Below are 19240 nucleotides of genomic sequence, written 5' to 3'. Positions count from 1 at the left end.
CCTTTTTTTTGTAAAGGCCGTTTGACTTAATCTTTGCATGTTCGCTTTGTAAACACTTGCTTGGTACTTTCGCCTACGTCACACTTGACCTTTCCAACATGATTACATAATGCATGGCGCATCGCAGTGCAAGTTGAGCATTTGTGGTTAAAAAGTATATCAATTTTCTTTTCTTTTTTTTAGAAAATGACCGATCGTTTCACTAGATAAGACTCTTATTTCCTCTTCTGGGATCGTGTAGAGCTCTTTGAAGCTGCATTGAAACTGACATTTGGACCTTCAACCTGTTGGTCCCCATTGAAGTCCACTATATGGAGAAAAATCCTGGAATGTTTTCCTCAAAAACCTTAATTTTCTGAACTAATCCTTCAAAAAAAGCCTTTTATAGCAGTTGTGAAGTAATTACTTATTCAAAACAAGAACTTACTCAAGAGAGTATGTGATGCTTTAAGGGATGATGTTCTGTATAAAAAAAAAACACTTAAAAATATAATTAAGAATTTCTGGTTATATCATAGTCAAAACTGGACGGTAAGCATGACTTCGGTAAAAAAACAAAGTTTTATTCATACAATAAAAAATCAGTGAGAACTACAAAAGGTCATGTATTGTCACATTTAGGTGGACATAAAAATTGAACAACAGTTGTTCACTACTAAATATACTGTCAAACTTTGAAAACTAAATTGATCAGTCCCACAAAAGCAAAAGCATCTGATGGTGATGCAGTCCTCAGTGCTCTTTCATCTGGTCCTCCTCCTCCAGTCTGCGTATCTCTCCCTTCAGGAAGTTGATGTTTTCTCTGGAGGCTTTCAGTCGCTCCTTCAGCTCTGCGATCTCCAGGCTGGTCTTCTTCTTTGCAGCTTCCACTTTTTCTCGTGTTCGTATTTCCAGCTCTGCAACTGCAACACAGAAAACTGAATGTTTAGTTCACATGATTAGAACTGCTGTACTTAAACTATTTATTAGGTATGCAGTCTAACTGACAGTATTTTCAATCTCAATAGGAGCTGTAAAGGTAAGTGAAGCACTCACACTCCGTCTCGTGTTTGTAAGCACCTAACGTCAGCTGTCTGGTGGTGTTCAGAAGCTGCTGCATCATGGCTGTGGGGTCTTGAAATATCTGCAAAAACACGGATTTTAGGCTTTATGATTGTTTTAATGCTATAATGTTGTGCTGTTCTCATCAAATTCACACCATCTCGTCATAGAACTCGGACACAACAGTCTTCTTTGGCATGGCGCTGGAGTCTGACTGGAACAGCTTCAGCAGATGATACAGGGTGACCTGAAGACAAAAACACCACAATATCAAACCTTTGCGTTTTCTGTCCATTTAATCTGAAGGGACACTAATGCAGGGGGTCCAGGGGGGTGCAAGGGAGTGACAGGGAATCCATAGAAATGTTTAAAGAAAAAGTGTATTTTTTTTAAAATAAAAAAACAAAAACAAAATTCAGTTAACTAATGCACTAAAAAGTAAATAAAGTTTGATTCAAATAAATAAATGTATAGATTTGATTGATTAAGTAAAATTTGATTTAAATAACTGAATAAATTAAGTAAATAAAAATGGATTTAAATAAATTAATTGATTAAATTTATAAATAAAATTGATTTAAATAATTGAAATATTTATTTTTAGTCAATTATTTAAATAAAAATGAATAATGTACTTATGTAAATAAAACTTGATTTTAAAAAAATTAAAAAATAATATAAAACTTAAATTTAATAAAACTTTAAATTAATAAAAACATTGATTATAATATTAAATAAAAATGTATTTTAATAATTGAATAAATTTTTATTAAAAAATATATTTATTTGATTTAAATATATGCACTGAATATTTTATTTTTTATTTAATATATTATTAATTTAATAATTTATAATTATTAATTAAATAACACATCTAACAGCACAGTACTATACTGAGTAAAAAAATGGTGATGTAACACAATAGAAATTACATATTTCCCAAATAACATTTACGCATATTTATAATATTAATTTTTCACAGTATTAATGGGGCTGCCTTTTTTAATTTTAGGATGGGGATCCCACCACAAGGATGATCATATTTGGGAAAAAAAAAAAAAATAATCATATAATGCCATTTACCGGTCTCTCATTTGGATCGATGAAGAAGATCTTTATGATGATCTCAAACTCTCCCCATCCAGTCTCTGTAATCTCATATGGAGGCTTCGTAACCACTGAAATAAAATGAGTGTTTGATCAACTATGCATATTAAGTCCTGAAATATTAATATTGTACTATAACACTGTAAGATCAACTGAATAGCACACCTCTTAAAGGATTCCCATAACTTTCGTGCAGTTTGAACTGTATTTTTTTGACATAAGCAGACATATCCTAGGAATATCAAGGGGAAAAGAAAAAGAACATTTTGTTATTTAAGTTTACCATTCATATCCAGCACTTAAAATGCCTATAAAACAACATAAAGTGTCCACCTCATTTCTGTAAGGCTTCACATAAACTGTCCACTGATGAGTGTGACCATCGTCTTCTCTTTTCTTGCCAAAATATCGTGCAACGTTTCCAAACACGATAGGTTTAACGATAGTCACTCCCTGAGAATAAAGTCATTATGATAAATACATAAATCCACCTGTTATTGTATTTGAGCACCAGTGGCATCAGCATTAGCCTCATGATAGCTATACCTACCTTCACCCGTCCCCCCGAATCTGGACCAAATTCAGCCATCCTCTTAAACATAGTATACAAAGAGGAAAGTGTTTATGCGTATTGGCTTCTATGAAATGGCTACAGTTATGAACTGAACTGAATTACTGTATCGAACTGCCATTAAGTACAATATATATGCTCTTCTATGAAGAAGAAAGCCTCTGTTTGTAGCGCTCTTTTCACTCCGTCTACAACAAGAACACGAGTTTTTAGACAAATTTTCAAATTAAGAGTCCTAATAAACTTTTACTAGTGACTTGTTATCTCACTATTTTGACTTTTTCTCAAAGTTTCGAGTTTACAATCGGGAGGGGGAAAAGTCAGAATTATAAGAAAAAGGTTTTTCAGAATTGTAAACTAGTTCTAAAGTCCAAATTGCGTGAAATAAACACAATTCTTAGAAAAAAAGGTCAGTATTGTGAGATATAGGCACAAAAAAGTAATATCTCGAAATTCTGACTTTTTTTTCTCAGATCTAGTTATAAAGTCCAAATTGCAAAATATAAATTCGCAATTCTGAGAAAAAGGTCAGAATTGTGAGATATTTGCACACAATTGCAAAAAAGTCAGGATTGTTTGTTTATATCTCGAAATTCTGACTTTTTTTTTTTCAGAACTGTAAACTAGTTATTACGGAGCCCTGCACATGACATGCAAGAAAAAAAATTAAATTGTGTGCACGACTTACTAATTCGTTCCATCGATTTACTAATTCGTGCGCACAATTTACTAATTCGTTCCCTCGATTTACTAATTCATGCGCACAATGTACTAATTCGTCCCCTCGATTTACTAATTTGATTTACTAAAACGTGCTCACGATTTACTATTTCGTTACCTCGATTTATTAATCATGCGCACGTCTTAGTAAATCGAGGAAACGAAATAGTAAATTGTGTGCACGTTTTAGTAAATCGAGGGAACGAAACAGTAAATCGTGCGCACGTTTTAGTAAATCGAGGGAACGAAACAGTAAGTCGTGCACACGTTTTAGTAAATCGAGGGAACGAAATAGTAAATTGTGCGCACGTTTTAGTAAATCGAGGGAACGAAACAGTAAGTCGTGCGCACGTTTTAGTAAATCGAGGGAACGAAATAGTAAATTGTGTGCACGTTTTAGTAAATCGAGGGAACGAAACAGTAAATCGTGCGCACGTTTTAGTAAATCGAGGGAACGAAACAGTAAGTCGTGTGCACGTTTTAGTAAATCGAGGGAACGAAATAGTAAATTGTGTGCACGTTTTAGTAAATCGAGGGAACGAAACAGTAAGTCGTGCGCACGTTTTAGTAAATCGAGGGAACGAAACAGTAAGTCGTGCACACGTTTTAGTAAATCGAGGGAACGAAATAGTAAATTGTGTGCACGCTTTAGTAAATCGAGGGAACGAAACAGTAAGTCGTGCACACGTTTTAGTAAATCGAGGGAACGAAATAGTAAATTGTGTGCACGTTTTAGTAAATCGAGGGAACGAAACAGTAAGTCGTGCACACGTTTTAGTAAATCGAGGGAACGAAATAGTAAATTGTGTGCACGTTTTAGTAAATCGAGGGAACGAAACAGTAAGTCGCGCACACGTTTTAGTAAATCGAGGGAACGAAATAGTAAATTGTGTGCACGTTTTAGTAAATCGAGGGAACGAAATAGTAAATTGTGCGCATGTTTTAGTAAATCAAGGGAACGAATGAATAAATTGTGTGCATATTTAGCCTACTATTTTTTTTTTTTATTATAATATAATTTAATCTCGTTACCTTACTGGTATAAAAGCTTGATTAAAAGAAAAGTTTCAATAATAGCTATCAAATGTTTTGACTGGGACAGAGAAACATATTAATAACATATTTAGTTAATTTTGAAATGACTATTGTTAACTAAGAACCACAAATACAGAGACTTTAAAGTGAAACGCAAAAGAAAAAGAGAATGATTGTGAAAAGAAAGAAACGCAACTGGCCCTTTATTTTGAAATTGTGTAGGCAATGTCTCGTTTTTTTGGGCGGGTGCTTCCGACTTCACGTACAGGCGTCTCTTCTTCACGCGCAGTTAGAGCACCGAGGAGGAGGAGGAGGGAAACAGAAAATGGCGGACGGTGTTGACCATATCGATATTTACGCTGATGTAGAAGAGGAATTTAATCAGGTCAGGTTTACTTTAAACATCTAGATTTGCTTAATAATATATATCTTACGTGTTGCACGTAGAGATTAAGGAGAGCCCCATAGTAACATGCAGCTCTCTCTGGGGAATTAGGGCGTCTGCTAACTCCAGCAGCTAGCTATCGAGCCGCGTTTGTGCATACGCTAATATTGAGGTTAAAATAGTTATATAGCTTATTTGTAGTTATTTACCTAAATAATACCGGTTCTATGTCAGTATTTGCATTTGTAAATCGTGTTGGTGGCGCGAAATTGACTCCAATGCGTCGCGTGCTTTCATTGTTTGTGGTCTCGTGCAACTACAGCAGGCCTAGCGCGAGACACAATATCGCGTCAACTGGGCAGATTAATAGTTATGATCAATAAATGTTACTTCAAACGTGTTCACGTGGTATCAACACTATTAAATGAGCTGGTAGGCTGTTGCAGGCTTTTTTTTCCCACAGACTTGACGTTGGGCCGGTCATTTTAATAAAATGCAAATTAGCGTATGATTTGTTATTTACAAATATTTGCATTAAAAGGTGTTTCCTTTTGTTTTAATATACGTTTAATGCATTATTCATAAAGGGGCCGTATTCTAAACATTTATTATTTTATTACTCCTATGTAATAAAACAATACATTTTATCAATTGCACTCCTGTTTATTGATATTACCCATAATACTGTAAAAAAAATACATTATTTATATATATATATATATATATATATATATATATAACAAAATAATTCTTACAATGTTTGTCACCCCAGGGTTATTAAATTTAGTTTAAAACATTGAATAACATAGGCTCATATGTGAATTTGCTCATGGAAATGTGTATGTCATTCCCTGAGACAGGAATCAGATTATCCTGTTCATGAGCAGATTGACCTGTATGATGATGTCATCTCGCCATCTGCCAACAACGGGGACGCACCCGAGGACCGAGATTACCTGGATAACCTGCCTGCACCCGGAGGCAATGAGGGCTCCAAAGGAGCTCCACCGAACGTCGTCTACACCTACACTGGCAAAAGAATCGCTCTGTACATCGGCAACCTCACATGGGTTAGTCTTGTGCCTCTTCATTTATGAAATATCTAGACATATGATCATTGTCTCATTTTGCTTACAGAATATATATACACTACTGATCAAAATGCTCAACAAAGCTGCATTTATTTGATCAAAATACAGTAAAATTGTGAGAAATGTTGTCTGTGAATATATTGTAAAATATAATTTATTACTGTGATAAAAGCTGAATTTTTAGTATCATTACTGCAGTCTTCAGTGTCACATGATCCCTCAGAAATCATTCTAACATGCTGATTTGCTGCTTAAGAAATATTAATCAATGTTGAAAATGGTAGTGTGTTTTATATATATATTTTTTTAAAACCATGAAACACTACCATGCAAAAGGGTGGGAGAAGTGAATTTAAAAAACAAAACAAAACCAAATTTACTCTGCAAGGATGCATTAAATTACATCTTGTATTAATGTTTTACAGTTTCCAAATTTTCAGCATTTGATAATAAGAAATGTTTCTTGAGCTCCAAATCAGCATATAAGGGGTAAAATTATATATATGGATCCCTTTATTTATAAATATATATATCTATTTTCCTCATTTTGATGGCTTACATACAGTAGTGGACCCTCATATTTTAAAAATAAATAATTTTCCTCATTTTGATGGTTTAATCAAACTTGTAGGGTTGTTAAAAACAAGTATCACATCCAGACATCACTTTTGGCCACTACTCTGTGTGTATGTATGTATATATACGTGTGTGTGTGTGTGTGTGTGTGTGTGTATAAATAATCTTTTTCAGTGTTCAGATTGTGATGTTTTGCTATCCTCTTTACAGTGGACCACTGATGAAGATTTGACAGATGCTATTCGCTCCATAGGCATCAATGATGTGCTGGAGATAAAGTTTTTTGAGAATAGAGCAAATGGGCAGTCAAAAGGGTAAGTCAGTTCTGTTTTGTCAACACTTCACATTCTAGGTTTATGTTGATGTGCAGATCAGCCTTGTTTTGGCTTTCTAGGTATCTGCATCGAACATTTAACAACCCATATCGGTCGACAGCTATCTTCATGGTTTGGCGTGACTTCTCATCCGCTCTGTGCTCAACAGGTTTGCGCTGGTGTGCGTGGGTTCAGATTCCTCGTCCAGGAAGCTGATGGATCTGCTGTCTAAACGGGAGCTGCACGGACAAAACCCTATCGTCACTCCTTGCAACAAACAGTCGCTCAGCCAGTTTGAGATGCAGTCCCGAAAAAGTGAGACAGTAATTCAGACAGTTTCAGTTTACTCAAATTTATTGACTGAACAGTTAAGTCCACTTTCTCTTCTGTGTGTGCTTTAATTGTTTAAAATCAGTTTTTGTCCACTCAGGCACACAGTCAGGGCAGATGTCAGGAGAGGGGAAGGCTGGGCCTCCAGGAGGAGGTCGCAGTGGCTTCCCTCTCGGCAGGGGTCGAGGGCGCTTTCCAGGCCAACCTGGACCAGGCGGAGACCGCTTCCCTGGACCAGTCGGACCTGGTGGACCTCCACCACACTTTCCAGGTACAAATCTCTAGATAAGGGTCCTAAGTTGATGAAATGCTAATAATTGACCTTATGACACTGGGTCCTTTGTTTATTAAACATAATGGCAATGTACTTTGCAAAATCTGGAAGGATAAGCTTTTGTATCAGGTTATGTTGAAACTCTAAATGTAACATAGAAGACAAGAAAATGGTCAAATCACAAGGAGAAATCCTGTTGTAGTCTTTAATCAAAATCTTGTCAATGATAACTTGTCAAACCCTATTCTTGCAGGTATGCAAGGACCACCTCGTCCTCCATCTGGCCCACCTGGGCCTCCAGGACCCCCTGGCCCCCCTCCACCTGGACAAGGTCTGCCACCGCCTCTTGGCGGACCTCCTCACAGAGGAGACCGCCCTCCTCCACCCGTCCTTTTTCCTGGTCAGTTTGGTCAACCTCCAATGGGTCCGATGCCTCCTGGCCCGCCCCCACCAGGATACGGGCCTCCCCCAGGCCCCCCTCCACCTCAGCAAGGTCCGCCCCCTCCAGGACCCTTCCCTCCCCGCCCACCTGGTCCTTTAGGACCACCGCTTGGCCTCGCACCTCCACCTCACATGCAGGGACCCCCACCTGGAGGTCCACCACCGGCTCCTCACGTCAACCCAGCCTTTTTCCCTCCACCTGGAAACAACAACATGCCATCGTCCGACGGCAGGGGCCCTCCACCCGGCGACCCCTACGGCCGCCCTCCTCCTTATGACAGAGACTACGGCCCTGGCGGCAGGTAATTAACACCTCACCTTCATTGTGCTGTAATGTGTAAAAACAATGTCGCTCTTCACTCTGAAACATGCAGTGCATATATTCAATTAAATCTTAGCTTTTGCGTTTTGATAATCGCACTAAGCCATATTGCAATATTGGTTTTATTCCAATCAATCTTTCAGCCCTACTAAATACTGTTAACTCCAGGATTGGGCAATATTGGTTAAAAAAAGTGAAATGTGTAGCCTCAAACTGACCCTGAATCTCCTCTCTGGCCCTTTCTTCAGTAACTTCAGACCCCCTCTAATATGTGGCTTTGAGCCCTGGATAAACGAGGGGTTGGTTGATGTGAAAAACTCTGGCCAGCACTTGCACAATACAAGTGATCAAGGGTTAGTGATGTAACCGTTCGCTGAGACCAGGACCCTGAAATGGGACCTTCGTTTCAGGCTTGAGTGTGTTGTGAACGCATCGAGTGTGCGGCATTTCTGCAGTGATTTTCAAACTAGTGATGCACCGAAACACAGAAACAGAAATTAAAGTTTTTATCCAAAAACTGATTCCAAATATAAAGTTACAGTATTTGAACTATTTATGCTGTTCAGAGGGACTTGTGTTCTCAATGAGTTGTAGTAAAGTTTTTCAGCAACAAATTTTAAATATTGCTACATAATTTTTGGTCATGGTAAAATGTGTGCACAAACTAGATGCTTACACAATCAAAACTGTTTCAATCAATTATTTTGGCTTTCCAAAACTTTCAGCTGAGACCAAAAATCATTATTTGTTTCGGCTGAATGTATTTGGTTACCGAAATTTTGGTGCATTGCTAATTTTAACATGATGCAATGTGATTCAGCATTAACGGCACTGCTGCACTTTGTGTGAATTTGGTCCCCCGGTGCATTTGTTTTATTCTGACTAATGCTTTTAGTTTACGAGTCTTAATGCAGTTGCTTTTTCTCTTTTAGGGACATGGATGCGTCTCGCACTCCTCTGAGCGAAGCAGAGTTTGAGGAGATCATGAATCGTAACCGAGCAATCTCCAGCAGTGCTATCTCAAGGGCTGTGTCGGATGCGAGCGCAGGTGCGAACATGATTGGTTGGTTTGGTTTGTATGCTGGTAATTTAATTGTTTCTGTGTTTGCATCTAAGTTAAATGAGATGCATCTTAGTATAAGAAATTTTCTTAGTGATTCAAATCCTCATATGATCAAGTTGTTTACTAGGTGCCGTTTGCCATACGGCATTTTAAAATATTTATATATACATTTTTTTTTTTTTCTTCAGCGGATTACGGCAGCGCTATTGAGACACTGGTGACGGCCATCTCTCTGATCAAGCAGTCGAAGGTTTCCGCTGATGACCGCTGTAAGGTTCTCATCAGCTCCCTGCAGGATTGCTTACATGGAATTGAATCCAAATCCTATGGCTCTGTGTCGAGGTAAATATCTTGTGGATCTGCATGGTATTTTTGTGTTTGGTGTGGAGGATGGATGATTCATAATTTTTGCATGATCTTCCATCTAAGTAAAACGTGTTTTGAGGCCACCTTTTGCTGATGTAACCAATGCCACAAGGGCAGGTAAAAATCAGGTTGGAATCAAATAAGTATTGAATAGGCATTCGATTCAAAATTGACAAATAATATCAGCCTAACATGTCTTTCATGATCCTATCAAATCCAGAGGGGTAAAATATAGTCCTGCCCTCTGTTTTGTTGAATTAAATTATCGCACGCATTATCGGTTTGCAACACTGCATTAAGTTAGTGCATGCATTTTCAGTTTGCAGCAATGCATTCAATTATTGCATGCACTGTTTCAACATATTTGCAACACTGCATTAAATTTTCATGTGTGCAAACTTTTCATGTGGTTTCATATTCTCTTTCATGCTTTTCACCCTTAAGCAGGCGGGAAAGGTCCAGGGAGAGGGACCACAGTCGCTCTCGTGAGAAGAACCGTCGGCACAAGTCTCGCAGCCGAGATCGGCACGAGGACTATTACCGGGAACGTAGCCGCGAGAGAGATCGCCATCGCGAGCGAGACCGTGACAGAGAGAGAGACAGAGAACGTGAGAGGGAATATCGCCACCGTTAGAAGAAGGTGTGTATTCTGTTTGTTTGTCTGTCTGTCTTTGTCCTTTTCTTTCAGGATTCAGATGTACTTGCATCTTGTCCTGCAGAGGTTGGGATATCACAGGTAGGTGATCAGAAAAGGTGAGTCCTTGAACCTACAATGTGACCACAAGTACTGTAATTGTACAATGGCTAATCTTTTTTTTTCTTTTCTTTTTTTTTTTTTTTCTTCTTATGTATGTAGCATGATCTGAGCACTCTTGATCCTTTAAATTTGTGTACCTGGTCTTGAAGCCAATTACCGTGTAATATCAGCTCCAGCAACTATAAATTGTCCGCCATTGTTATAGAAAAAAGCAATTGTTGCAACCAATCCAAAGGATTTTGTGTATTGACATGTTTTTTAAAAAAAAACAGAATTATTTTTATAAGTTACTGCACTTTAGTCTTTGTCTATTTTAGCTTATTGAGATTTGCTGCAAGTTATAAGACTATGCCAATTTTGTTTATGTAATTGGTATCTTCATATGAGGTCAAACAGAAAGCTTTTACTTAATAGATTTATTGTTTGCCAAAAAATTGAAATTCAGGATGTATTGCATGTCTTGAGGGTTGCAATTATGACAAATTCCACATGTAATCATAAATGTGTTGAAAAATTGGAAAAATTGGTTGCAGTTGGATGAGAGAAAATGAATGTTTGTATCCCACATTGAAACATTTACTGATTTCAGTGAACGAGCAAAATCATGTTTCTCAGGTTGTGCATTGACATTCCTGTAGGCAGATTTGATATTGACATAATGGTTTTTCTAGTGTTTAGTTCCTCATTGAACTGAATGTTGTGAAAAACAAATGAATGGATTCAAATTGACTTATGAAATTTGCTGTAGACTTATGTCAGGTTGAGTTGTGCATGGTGTAGGCCATATCAAATTTTTTCATGTTGTGCCTTATGACTAAAGTATTTAGTCTTTAACATATGTACAGTATAATTTAAGAAAAAGCATTCTGAATGTCTTCTGTCAGAGCAAGTTAAATGTCTTTTACTGTAAAGGTTATTTCGGACGTCACTTTGTGCATCCTACTAGTATTTCTGCAAGGTTTAAATTCATATTTGCAGGTTTTTAGTAGAAACTTTTTTCCATCTTATAAGTTCATTTCTTATCTGAATTTGACATTTTCTCGGTTGACACATCAATTCATTATTAATTTATTTTCCATGTTTGTTAATGTTACATCCTCTTAGATATTTCAGATGTAGCAGTTCTTCACCATTTACACTTAACTAACTTCAAACATTTGTTGCTTTAACTGTAAAACAAAACTACAGATCTGCGATGTCAGAATGGAGCCCTACTGGGCAAATAAAACAGTATGCATTTCATATTAATATATCTCCTTCGGTGCATTTATGAATGGAGAAGAACTGCTATATTGCTTTTCCAAAGTGAACTTTTTTTGTTTGTTTGTTTCCTTATTGGTAAACATATTCATGTTTGTAATGATTTAAGTCTCTATGACTGCTTTCATTTAATATGCAACAGGTATTAAATACATTTTCACAGTCAGTATTTACATTTATGGAGCATGTCCTCGTTCAATCCCTGTTGGTCTTAGTTAAGATTTCTGACTGAGACGCATTACTGTCACCTGTCTCACTTGTGGCCTGTTGCTTCGTAGCTCTGCTGTCTGACTGTTTCCTATAGGCTAAATTTGTTCTGTATGTAAATCCTGAGGACACCATTATATCATGTGTGATCCATTGTGAGTGACCTCACATAAATTTGATTTTTAGATGCATAGACCCTATCATATCTGTCCATAGACAAGATTATGAAATTAAAACTGCAACAGAAGTCAACTCATTTTTAGATTGCAATCATTGTAAATGTATAAACTTAAGCATAACAACATTGTCTGTTTTGTTTTATGTAATTTTGGCAAGAAAACTTCCAAATTGTTGTTCTGGCCTCCTAGCCAAAAAAAAGTTCTGAAATTGCAAATTAACAATCAGGTGCTTGTTTGCTTTTGTTGTTTTTTTTGTTTGTTTTTTTTTCTCTGTATTAACTTTTAAACTTTAATGTACAATCTATAATTGCAGCAACACTAATCAGGGAATGACTATTGGTTGGTTCCACTGCCATTAGCTGCAGGAATTACCTTGCACTTTTAATACATGCTGTTTCTCTTATGCCGGATTCGGACTAGACAATATTAGCCAGATTTTTGGCTCGATCCGTTTGGTGTAGGGTGTCGTGGTGGTTCATTAACTGCAATGGCCATGGAGCCAAAAAAAAAACCGATCATTTTATCTTATATAGTGTGCCATAGTGGACAACAACCGATACCGCATCTGTGACGCTACACAATGTCTCAACAGAAAGACTAGGACTACCAGGACAGAGTGAGAAAAGATAAATGCTTGTGAATGATAGCAGAGGCACTTCAGCAACCCCATGAGTACTGGAATTTAGGGTTGGGCTAATAGACGATGCCATAGTCCATCGCCCATGGCTGACAGACATCATGATGTTGAGCCAGCATCATGATTCCTCCCTTCCTTTCAATTTCTGCGTAGCTACTACTGAATAGGTAATAACATAATGTTGTTCCTGAATCATAATACAAATTACTTTCAAAACAATTCAAGGAACACAATTTAAACAGTAAAGATTTTAATTTGCAAAGCGAATTAGACTAATATATGTTTTACATGAACTAAACCACTGATATTCAAATGGTGGATGCGGACCACAAGACAGTACGGTAGCACCATTTTTACTGTTTCTAGTTTAAGTGAGCAGAGCGTGAATACTCTCAGGATCCTTTGTGGTAATATTTCAGCGTTATATCCTCTAGTAGTTTTATCCAATGCCAAACACGCTTCATTCAAGCCCTTTTAGCTCCGTGTGCGTTCTTTCTCCAGACACGCACCACATTAACGGTGCATGTCCACTGGCGCAGAGCGAGCGTTTTTAATGCATTCCAATGGAAGTTGCCATTGTCATTGTCCATCTGTTTCACTGTAGACATTAATTGATGCCTTAAGATAATGTGCTGCCTTTGTAGCCATTATTTACGCTCATGTTTCTGGAAGTTATTCAATAATTCCGCCTTCTCAATGACATCACACACATCATTAAAGGTGGCAATCAATGATTGGTCATGAGGCAACTTCTAGTCTTGACGTTTCTTGTCCCTGACACAAGTATTTAGGTGTCAATCACATCTGACACAGTGACTGTCGTAACACAAAAATATTGTGTAGTCTGAATCGGCATTAAAGACAGCATTGTTAGATTGAGTAAAGATTTGTATGCACTGCACACTGAAGGATTTTAAAGCATTTGTACCATGCTTAAAGCCCTGTTACATGGGATTCATTGGGATATTTGGATGTAGTGCCCATCTGTATGGAGTTTATCTGCGGCAATGATTGTTTTCCCGGGTTTTTGTGTAGGTTTTTCTCAAGTAATGGTCCTGACATGGCATTTTTCTGAACGGTTTAATCCCACCCCCTTTCCTCTGTTCAACATTGTGCTTTATAAGATGCTCACAGGATTGGACAAACTTGTTTCAGTTGTAGTTACAGGTTGTACTAATAATTGTAATCCCAAACACAAACTAAACTGACATATCCTTAATTCAGTGGAGTTTCCATGTGTTAATGTCTAAAGTAAAATTATATTTATGAAGTTTCTGTAGTAAAATGGGCTGAGAGACCTATGAATATGGCTAGAGGTAATGTTTTGATAGAAATCACATTTTCAGTACATTTTTATTTCATGTCCATTTTCTCTTGTGACTGAACAGAAGGGCAAAAGCAGAATTAGTTTCTGATTATTTGTCCAACCCTGTGTACTGTAACTCCAGTGTCCACCGAATCACTAGAATCAAGCTTGTCGTTCATTTGCTGTCTTAATTTATTTTATTTTTTTTGGTAAACTCTTAGAAACTTAGTTTCTAGGTCAAATTATGCATAAACTCAGTGGTAAAAAATTGTAAATGATCATTGCATCTTAAAAATAAAAAGATTTTTGCGTCGAAGGTAATCAAAATTGAAATGTGGATTTGATGCTTATTCTCAGAGGTACAGTGGACACTGTATTTTATGTGCTTCTCAAATTGTTCTCTATGGGGGAAATAAGATTTTTCCTGTTGTAGCAAAAATACAGAACTTGGTTAATTTAGTTTAATTGTAATTAAATGACTAGTTAACTGCTCTAAAGAAACTTGAATGATTGGGTGATAGTTTGGAGAAAAAAAAAAAACAGGCAAAATAAAATGTAGTGTGTTTTAAGTAGTTAACCATGTGTAGATGACCATAGGTCGAGTCATTATTAGCCATGATTGAAGGATTGTTTTGGCGACATGAAATTTCAATGTTCTGTTTTTACTACTTTTTAGATAGTCTAAAAAGATTAGCACCTGGATCACTTCTGCTTATAGAATTGATTTACTTGATTTTGTGCCAAAAAAAAAAAAAAAAAATCCTCAGTTACCATGAGTTAACCATGTTTGAAGCCATAAGAGGTCATACATGTTTTACACCCAGTGAGACAAACCAATCAACCAAATCAGTATCATAATGCAGGAATTATACAATGTAAATTAGTCATATTCAAAATTATAATTGTTCTTTTATCCTCATCTTGTTCCAATGAATTAATTTCTTTTTCATTTAACACAAAAGGGGCTAAAATGTGGCCTAAAAATACAAATCTCACTCATTCAAATCTGCTGTTGACAATACAGATACTGATTTGAAAGAATTTGTTTGATTTTGTCTCAGTGGGAGCCAAAAGCCATATATTTTCATATTACTCTTAATACATATTTTGCCAACTGGCTAACTCTTATGAATTACAGTTTTGATGTGAGTTATTGTGCATCTGGTTACTTATAAGGTTTATAATTTTTCATGGAAGAATGAAACAATCTCAGGGAAAAAAAGGTACAAAAGCAGTCACTGGGGCAGTACCCTTTCAAAAGGTATACCTTTGTACCTAAAGAGTGCATATTAGTACCTCAAAGGTACATATTGGTACCAAAAGTGTACATATTAGTACCTAAATGATACATATTAACTTTTTGGAAGTGTACTGCCCCAGTGACAGCTTTTGTACCATTTTTTTTTCTTAGTGTAATTGCTCTTGACGATTAAGTAATCAAAGTGAAAATGAAGTATTTGCTCGGTTGTGGTGTTGAGTACATGTTTCATAGTTGTGCATGCCAATGTCTATACTTTTGTGTCATCTCTTCACACTGTATTGATACACTGATTCCAGGGGCTTGTCTTAAATACAGTGTTATGTTTTTAGCATTTCCACTTATCACTGACTATGTTTACATGTGCACCAGTAATGTGATTATTTCCAATCATCAGAGTGCTTATTTGCAGTAAAAGGTTTACATGACATGAGCAAACCTTGTGGTTATTTTAAATGCCATTATTCACTTACCCCAATGCACAACACAAATAATAACCTCACACATACAGTAGGTCAAGCTCTTCCAGCGCAAACCGATCTGTTTGCCAGATCTTTGGTATCCGTCCTTGGTCAAAAACATTGAAATGGAGGCATTTTCATGCGTCACCGAAACAAATGACTATCAATATACTGCATTATAGGGATACCCTCTAATAGTCGATTAAACGTTAGAGGCTTTAGTCGACCAAATTTTAACTAGTCTGTTAGTTGCAGGGGGAAAACTCCACAAAAGTTTGAACAAATGCATAGTTTCTCATGGAGAAAGCCACCATGTTCTATCACCATGTCCCTTAAGGGGTTCTGTAGAAAACACTAGTTTATTAATGTTCAGACAGTCTCCTTTTTGTTTGTTTTTCAGGCACATTCATAATCATTACTTTTTAGAAAGCTTTATGCATTCACTTAAAGGCTTAATTTATATTTAAAGGATCATTATGATTTATTTCTCTGTAATGTAGAACAATGTTAGCAAAGTTACAAAAATTCTTTATCAGCCTTGAAACTTGAACTTGACCATTTTTCGATGCTATTAAATTAATATCGTAAACATGCGACTAGTTGCCTTGTGGCTTTAAACAAATGACTACTCAACTAGAAAAATCTTTTATAAAATAAAAAATATAAAAATAAGAAATTATTTCATGTATTTGTCAATGTTGTTTCTTCAGGACCCCAAATATGCACATGCACACTTAGATCAGAGTGGAGTAGATGCAATTAAAGTGTTTACATGCCTGTTTATTGCGATTAAAATTGACATATGCCACGTTTTACTATGATGGTTGCATTTGATTGAATTGTCTACATGAGGTAAATTTTAATTGCAATATTGGCTAAATCTCATTGTAATCTCATTGAGGGTGCATGTGAACTTAGTCATTGTTCTCTCTGACTGCAGTTAATATACTTTTGTACCAAATTCTGTGCTGATGTGAAACCAAATTACCTATTTTACTATAATCGGTGTGAAAAATAATGCCCCTTAAGCTGATGCTGTTATATAATTTGACTTATCGTTTGCATGCCTGTGTATGTCTGGGACAGTCTGAGCGTGTGTAGATGTAGAGGGGAAAAACAGCTGTGTGTGTTTCTGGGTTCTGTGCCCCAAAACAAACTGCCACCTTCGTTTTGACACCTTTCAGCTGAACGCAAGAGGAGGAGGAGAGACGTCAGGAGCAACGTGGAAACATCCGACAGCGTCCCGCATCGCAGAGCGCTGGACTCCGGACACACTCTGCAGTGCTAAAGTAGAGTTCTGTAAAATATTATATACTCACTCTTAATTCCCAACAGCTCTTTTATTTTTTACTTTTATTTGGAAGTAGCTGTGTGCTAAAAAGTCAGTTCAGCTTTTTGACAAATGATTTGCCTGCTCATTCAAAACACAGAACAACTTTCCAACTGCTATAATGTTGTAAATTGTCAGTTAGCTAGATTTGTTTTTATAGGATCTTTTTTTTTTTTTTTTCTTTTTTTTTCATGTTTCTCTCCCCCCTTTCCCCTTGTCCATATAATGTTTGTAAGTGTCTTTTGCCTTGATTATTAAATAGAATCTGTGTTGTAATAAAGTGTGTACTGGGGTTGTTGCTTGTTCATAATTTAGCTTTATACCATTGACATTTGGGTCAAACTCCATTTAGCCATCCGACTTGTTCAGAAATGCACTTTTCCAAAATTGGTCCTACTTGACTATCAGAAAAACAGATTTGTTTTTTTTTGGTCTTTACTTTCTATAAATGCTGTGCCATTGTGCCTTTTCCACTTTTAACCAATTTCAAGAGGTTCCACACAATGGTGTGAATTTTTAAAGAGATTAAAGAAGTTTTATTTATGGGTAGATTTGTCATATTCCAAATTATTTGCCAATTCATGTAGGGTTTAATTTTGTGGTTTTCTTGATTGTAATTGAAACTACACAACTCAAATATGTGAAATGCTCTTCTAATTTTTGTAGTCAATTTATTTTTAGAACAAAATCAGTTACAAGTCATAAATTTTAATACAAAACACTGAGCATTTGTAATGTTTCTCTGACACAGATGTGTACACAGATGCTTTCTGCATATGTTCATATGTTTGTGTATATATATATATAAGCCATATTGTAACTTGTCCCTTATTCTGGTTTGATTCTGCTAGTTTTAGAATTTAAGCTTAAAATTGACTTGTGCATTGTATGGATTTATCTTAAATTCACTCAACTTGTCTGTCACTTGTAAAAAGGTTAGTTTTTAGATCAATTGTCTCAATTCCTCAATTTTCTATATGTAGACACTTGCGGCAATGTTTGCCAGTGATGTAATATAATAAGCAGTGTCGAAACAAGCTTACTGCTTACTGTAAATGTGCAAGCACTTTATTTTCATAAATAGATTTGACAGATCCACTTGAACTTTGGGGTGTTTGTCACACTGATTGGTCAGTTTTCATCCGTTTTAACAGCAGATAAGATTCATGTTACTCTCTTGAGGTCTGTGGGCTTTTATTGGCCTGTTTTTAATGGTTTATCAATGTAACTAGAGTAAGTTCAATGTTAGTTTCTAGTAGTTTTTGCAACCGAACACTGGCAGTGAAGTGGATGAACGACTACATTGTGGGTTCCTGTTCCATGGATTGAATCATCTGGACTGAGAGGTAAGTCCGTTTTGCTTTGGATATATCTTATCAAAATTGGTACAGCTGTGTATTTTGCTATGTTTATCCAGACCCAAGCATTACAACTCTTTGAATGGACATTTTGTTTTAATATAGCTAAACTATATGCAGGTCCTTAGCTGGTGCATTTTCATTCATTGTTCACAGACATTTTGATGTGGTTCAATCCACAGTTTTATTAAATCCATGATTGACGTGGGCTACCTGATGTAATACATTTAGAGTTACAATTTCAGAATATTTTTGCCAATAAATTTTTCCCACACTAGATTTGTCTTCTTTTCTTGTCCTGTACTTGTTTTCTCTTTGTAGTGTTTGGGGGAATAGAAATTCCCAGAGAAGCAGAAGAATTTGAATGCTTTTAATTGCAACTTAGTGCTTTGAAGTTTAAAAGGAACTTTTAAAGTAGAGTACTGTCTGACTGCTTCCGGTAATCCTGAGAGAGTGTTCCGGTTAATCTAATTAATCATTGAGCGAATTAAATTTAAACTCTTGCCAGAAATCAGATCTTTGAAGCAAGGCACTGTATCATGTTTAACAGTGAATGGCCATATGAGGGCGCCAGGAGTAGGCTGTTTGATAAATAAAACCTGGTCCCTGGATATGGGTCAGGTCCATAACTACACACAAACTAGTTTATTTGGCTATACTTTTTTAAAACAACCCAATATGGGTTAAAAATGGACAAACCCAGTGACTGGGTTGTTTTAACTCGGCAGTTGGGTTAAATGTTTGCCCAACGTGATGGGTGGTTTTATTTAACCCAACTATTGTTTAAAAATTAGTATAGGCTATAGCTGGCTTAAAATGAACCCCAGATACCTAACATTTAACCCAATCGC

At 36.4% G+C, this 19240-nt stretch overlaps 2 protein-coding genes across 4 annotated transcripts; one reads left to right on the top strand and one right to left on the bottom strand.

Moving 5' to 3' along the window:
* Window positions 1–542: 542 nt before the first annotated feature.
* Window positions 543–2938, bottom strand: yeats4 (YEATS domain containing 4). The gene is made up of 7 exons (XM_048154811.1): window positions 2699–2938; window positions 2482–2601; window positions 2314–2380; window positions 2125–2219; window positions 1199–1288; window positions 1036–1123; window positions 543–902 (listed from the first exon to the last, which is right to left on the bottom strand). The coding sequence occupies exons 1-7, from the start codon at window positions 2747–2749 to the stop codon at window positions 733–735; spliced, it is 681 nt and encodes a 226-aa protein (XP_048010768.1). The 5' UTR covers window positions 2750–2938; the 3' UTR covers window positions 543–732.
* Window positions 2939–4701: 1763 nt separating this feature from the next.
* Window positions 4702–18135, top strand: cpsf6 (cleavage and polyadenylation specific factor 6). 3 transcript variants are annotated; one of them, XM_048154747.1, is made up of 11 exons: window positions 4702–4859; window positions 5720–5929; window positions 6737–6840; window positions 7010–7155; window positions 7271–7441; window positions 7698–8187; window positions 8456–8560; window positions 9140–9255; window positions 9459–9612; window positions 10081–10276; window positions 10493–18135. In XM_048154747.1, exons 1-10 carry the CDS (start codon window positions 4800–4802, stop codon window positions 10268–10270), a joined length of 1746 nt encoding a protein of 581 aa, XP_048010704.1. In that variant the 5' UTR covers window positions 4702–4799; the 3' UTR covers window positions 10271–10276; window positions 10493–18135. The 3 variants fall into 3 exon arrangements, with proteins under 3 accessions (XP_048010704.1, XP_048010703.1, XP_048010705.1); XM_048154746.1 differs by having other exon boundaries at window positions 16886–17580; XM_048154748.1 differs by lacking the exon at window positions 8456–8560 and having other exon boundaries at window positions 16886–17580.
* Window positions 18136–19240: the final 1105 nt, after the last annotated feature.

This window comes from Megalobrama amblycephala, linkage group LG14 (genome assembly GCF_018812025.1).
Source record: "Megalobrama amblycephala isolate DHTTF-2021 linkage group LG14, ASM1881202v1, whole genome shotgun sequence".
In the NCBI taxonomy this organism is placed as follows: domain Eukaryota; kingdom Metazoa; phylum Chordata; class Actinopteri; order Cypriniformes; family Xenocyprididae; genus Megalobrama; species Megalobrama amblycephala.
Note: the sequence above shows the minus strand (reverse complement) of the source record. Positions and strands in the feature narration are given on the sequence as shown.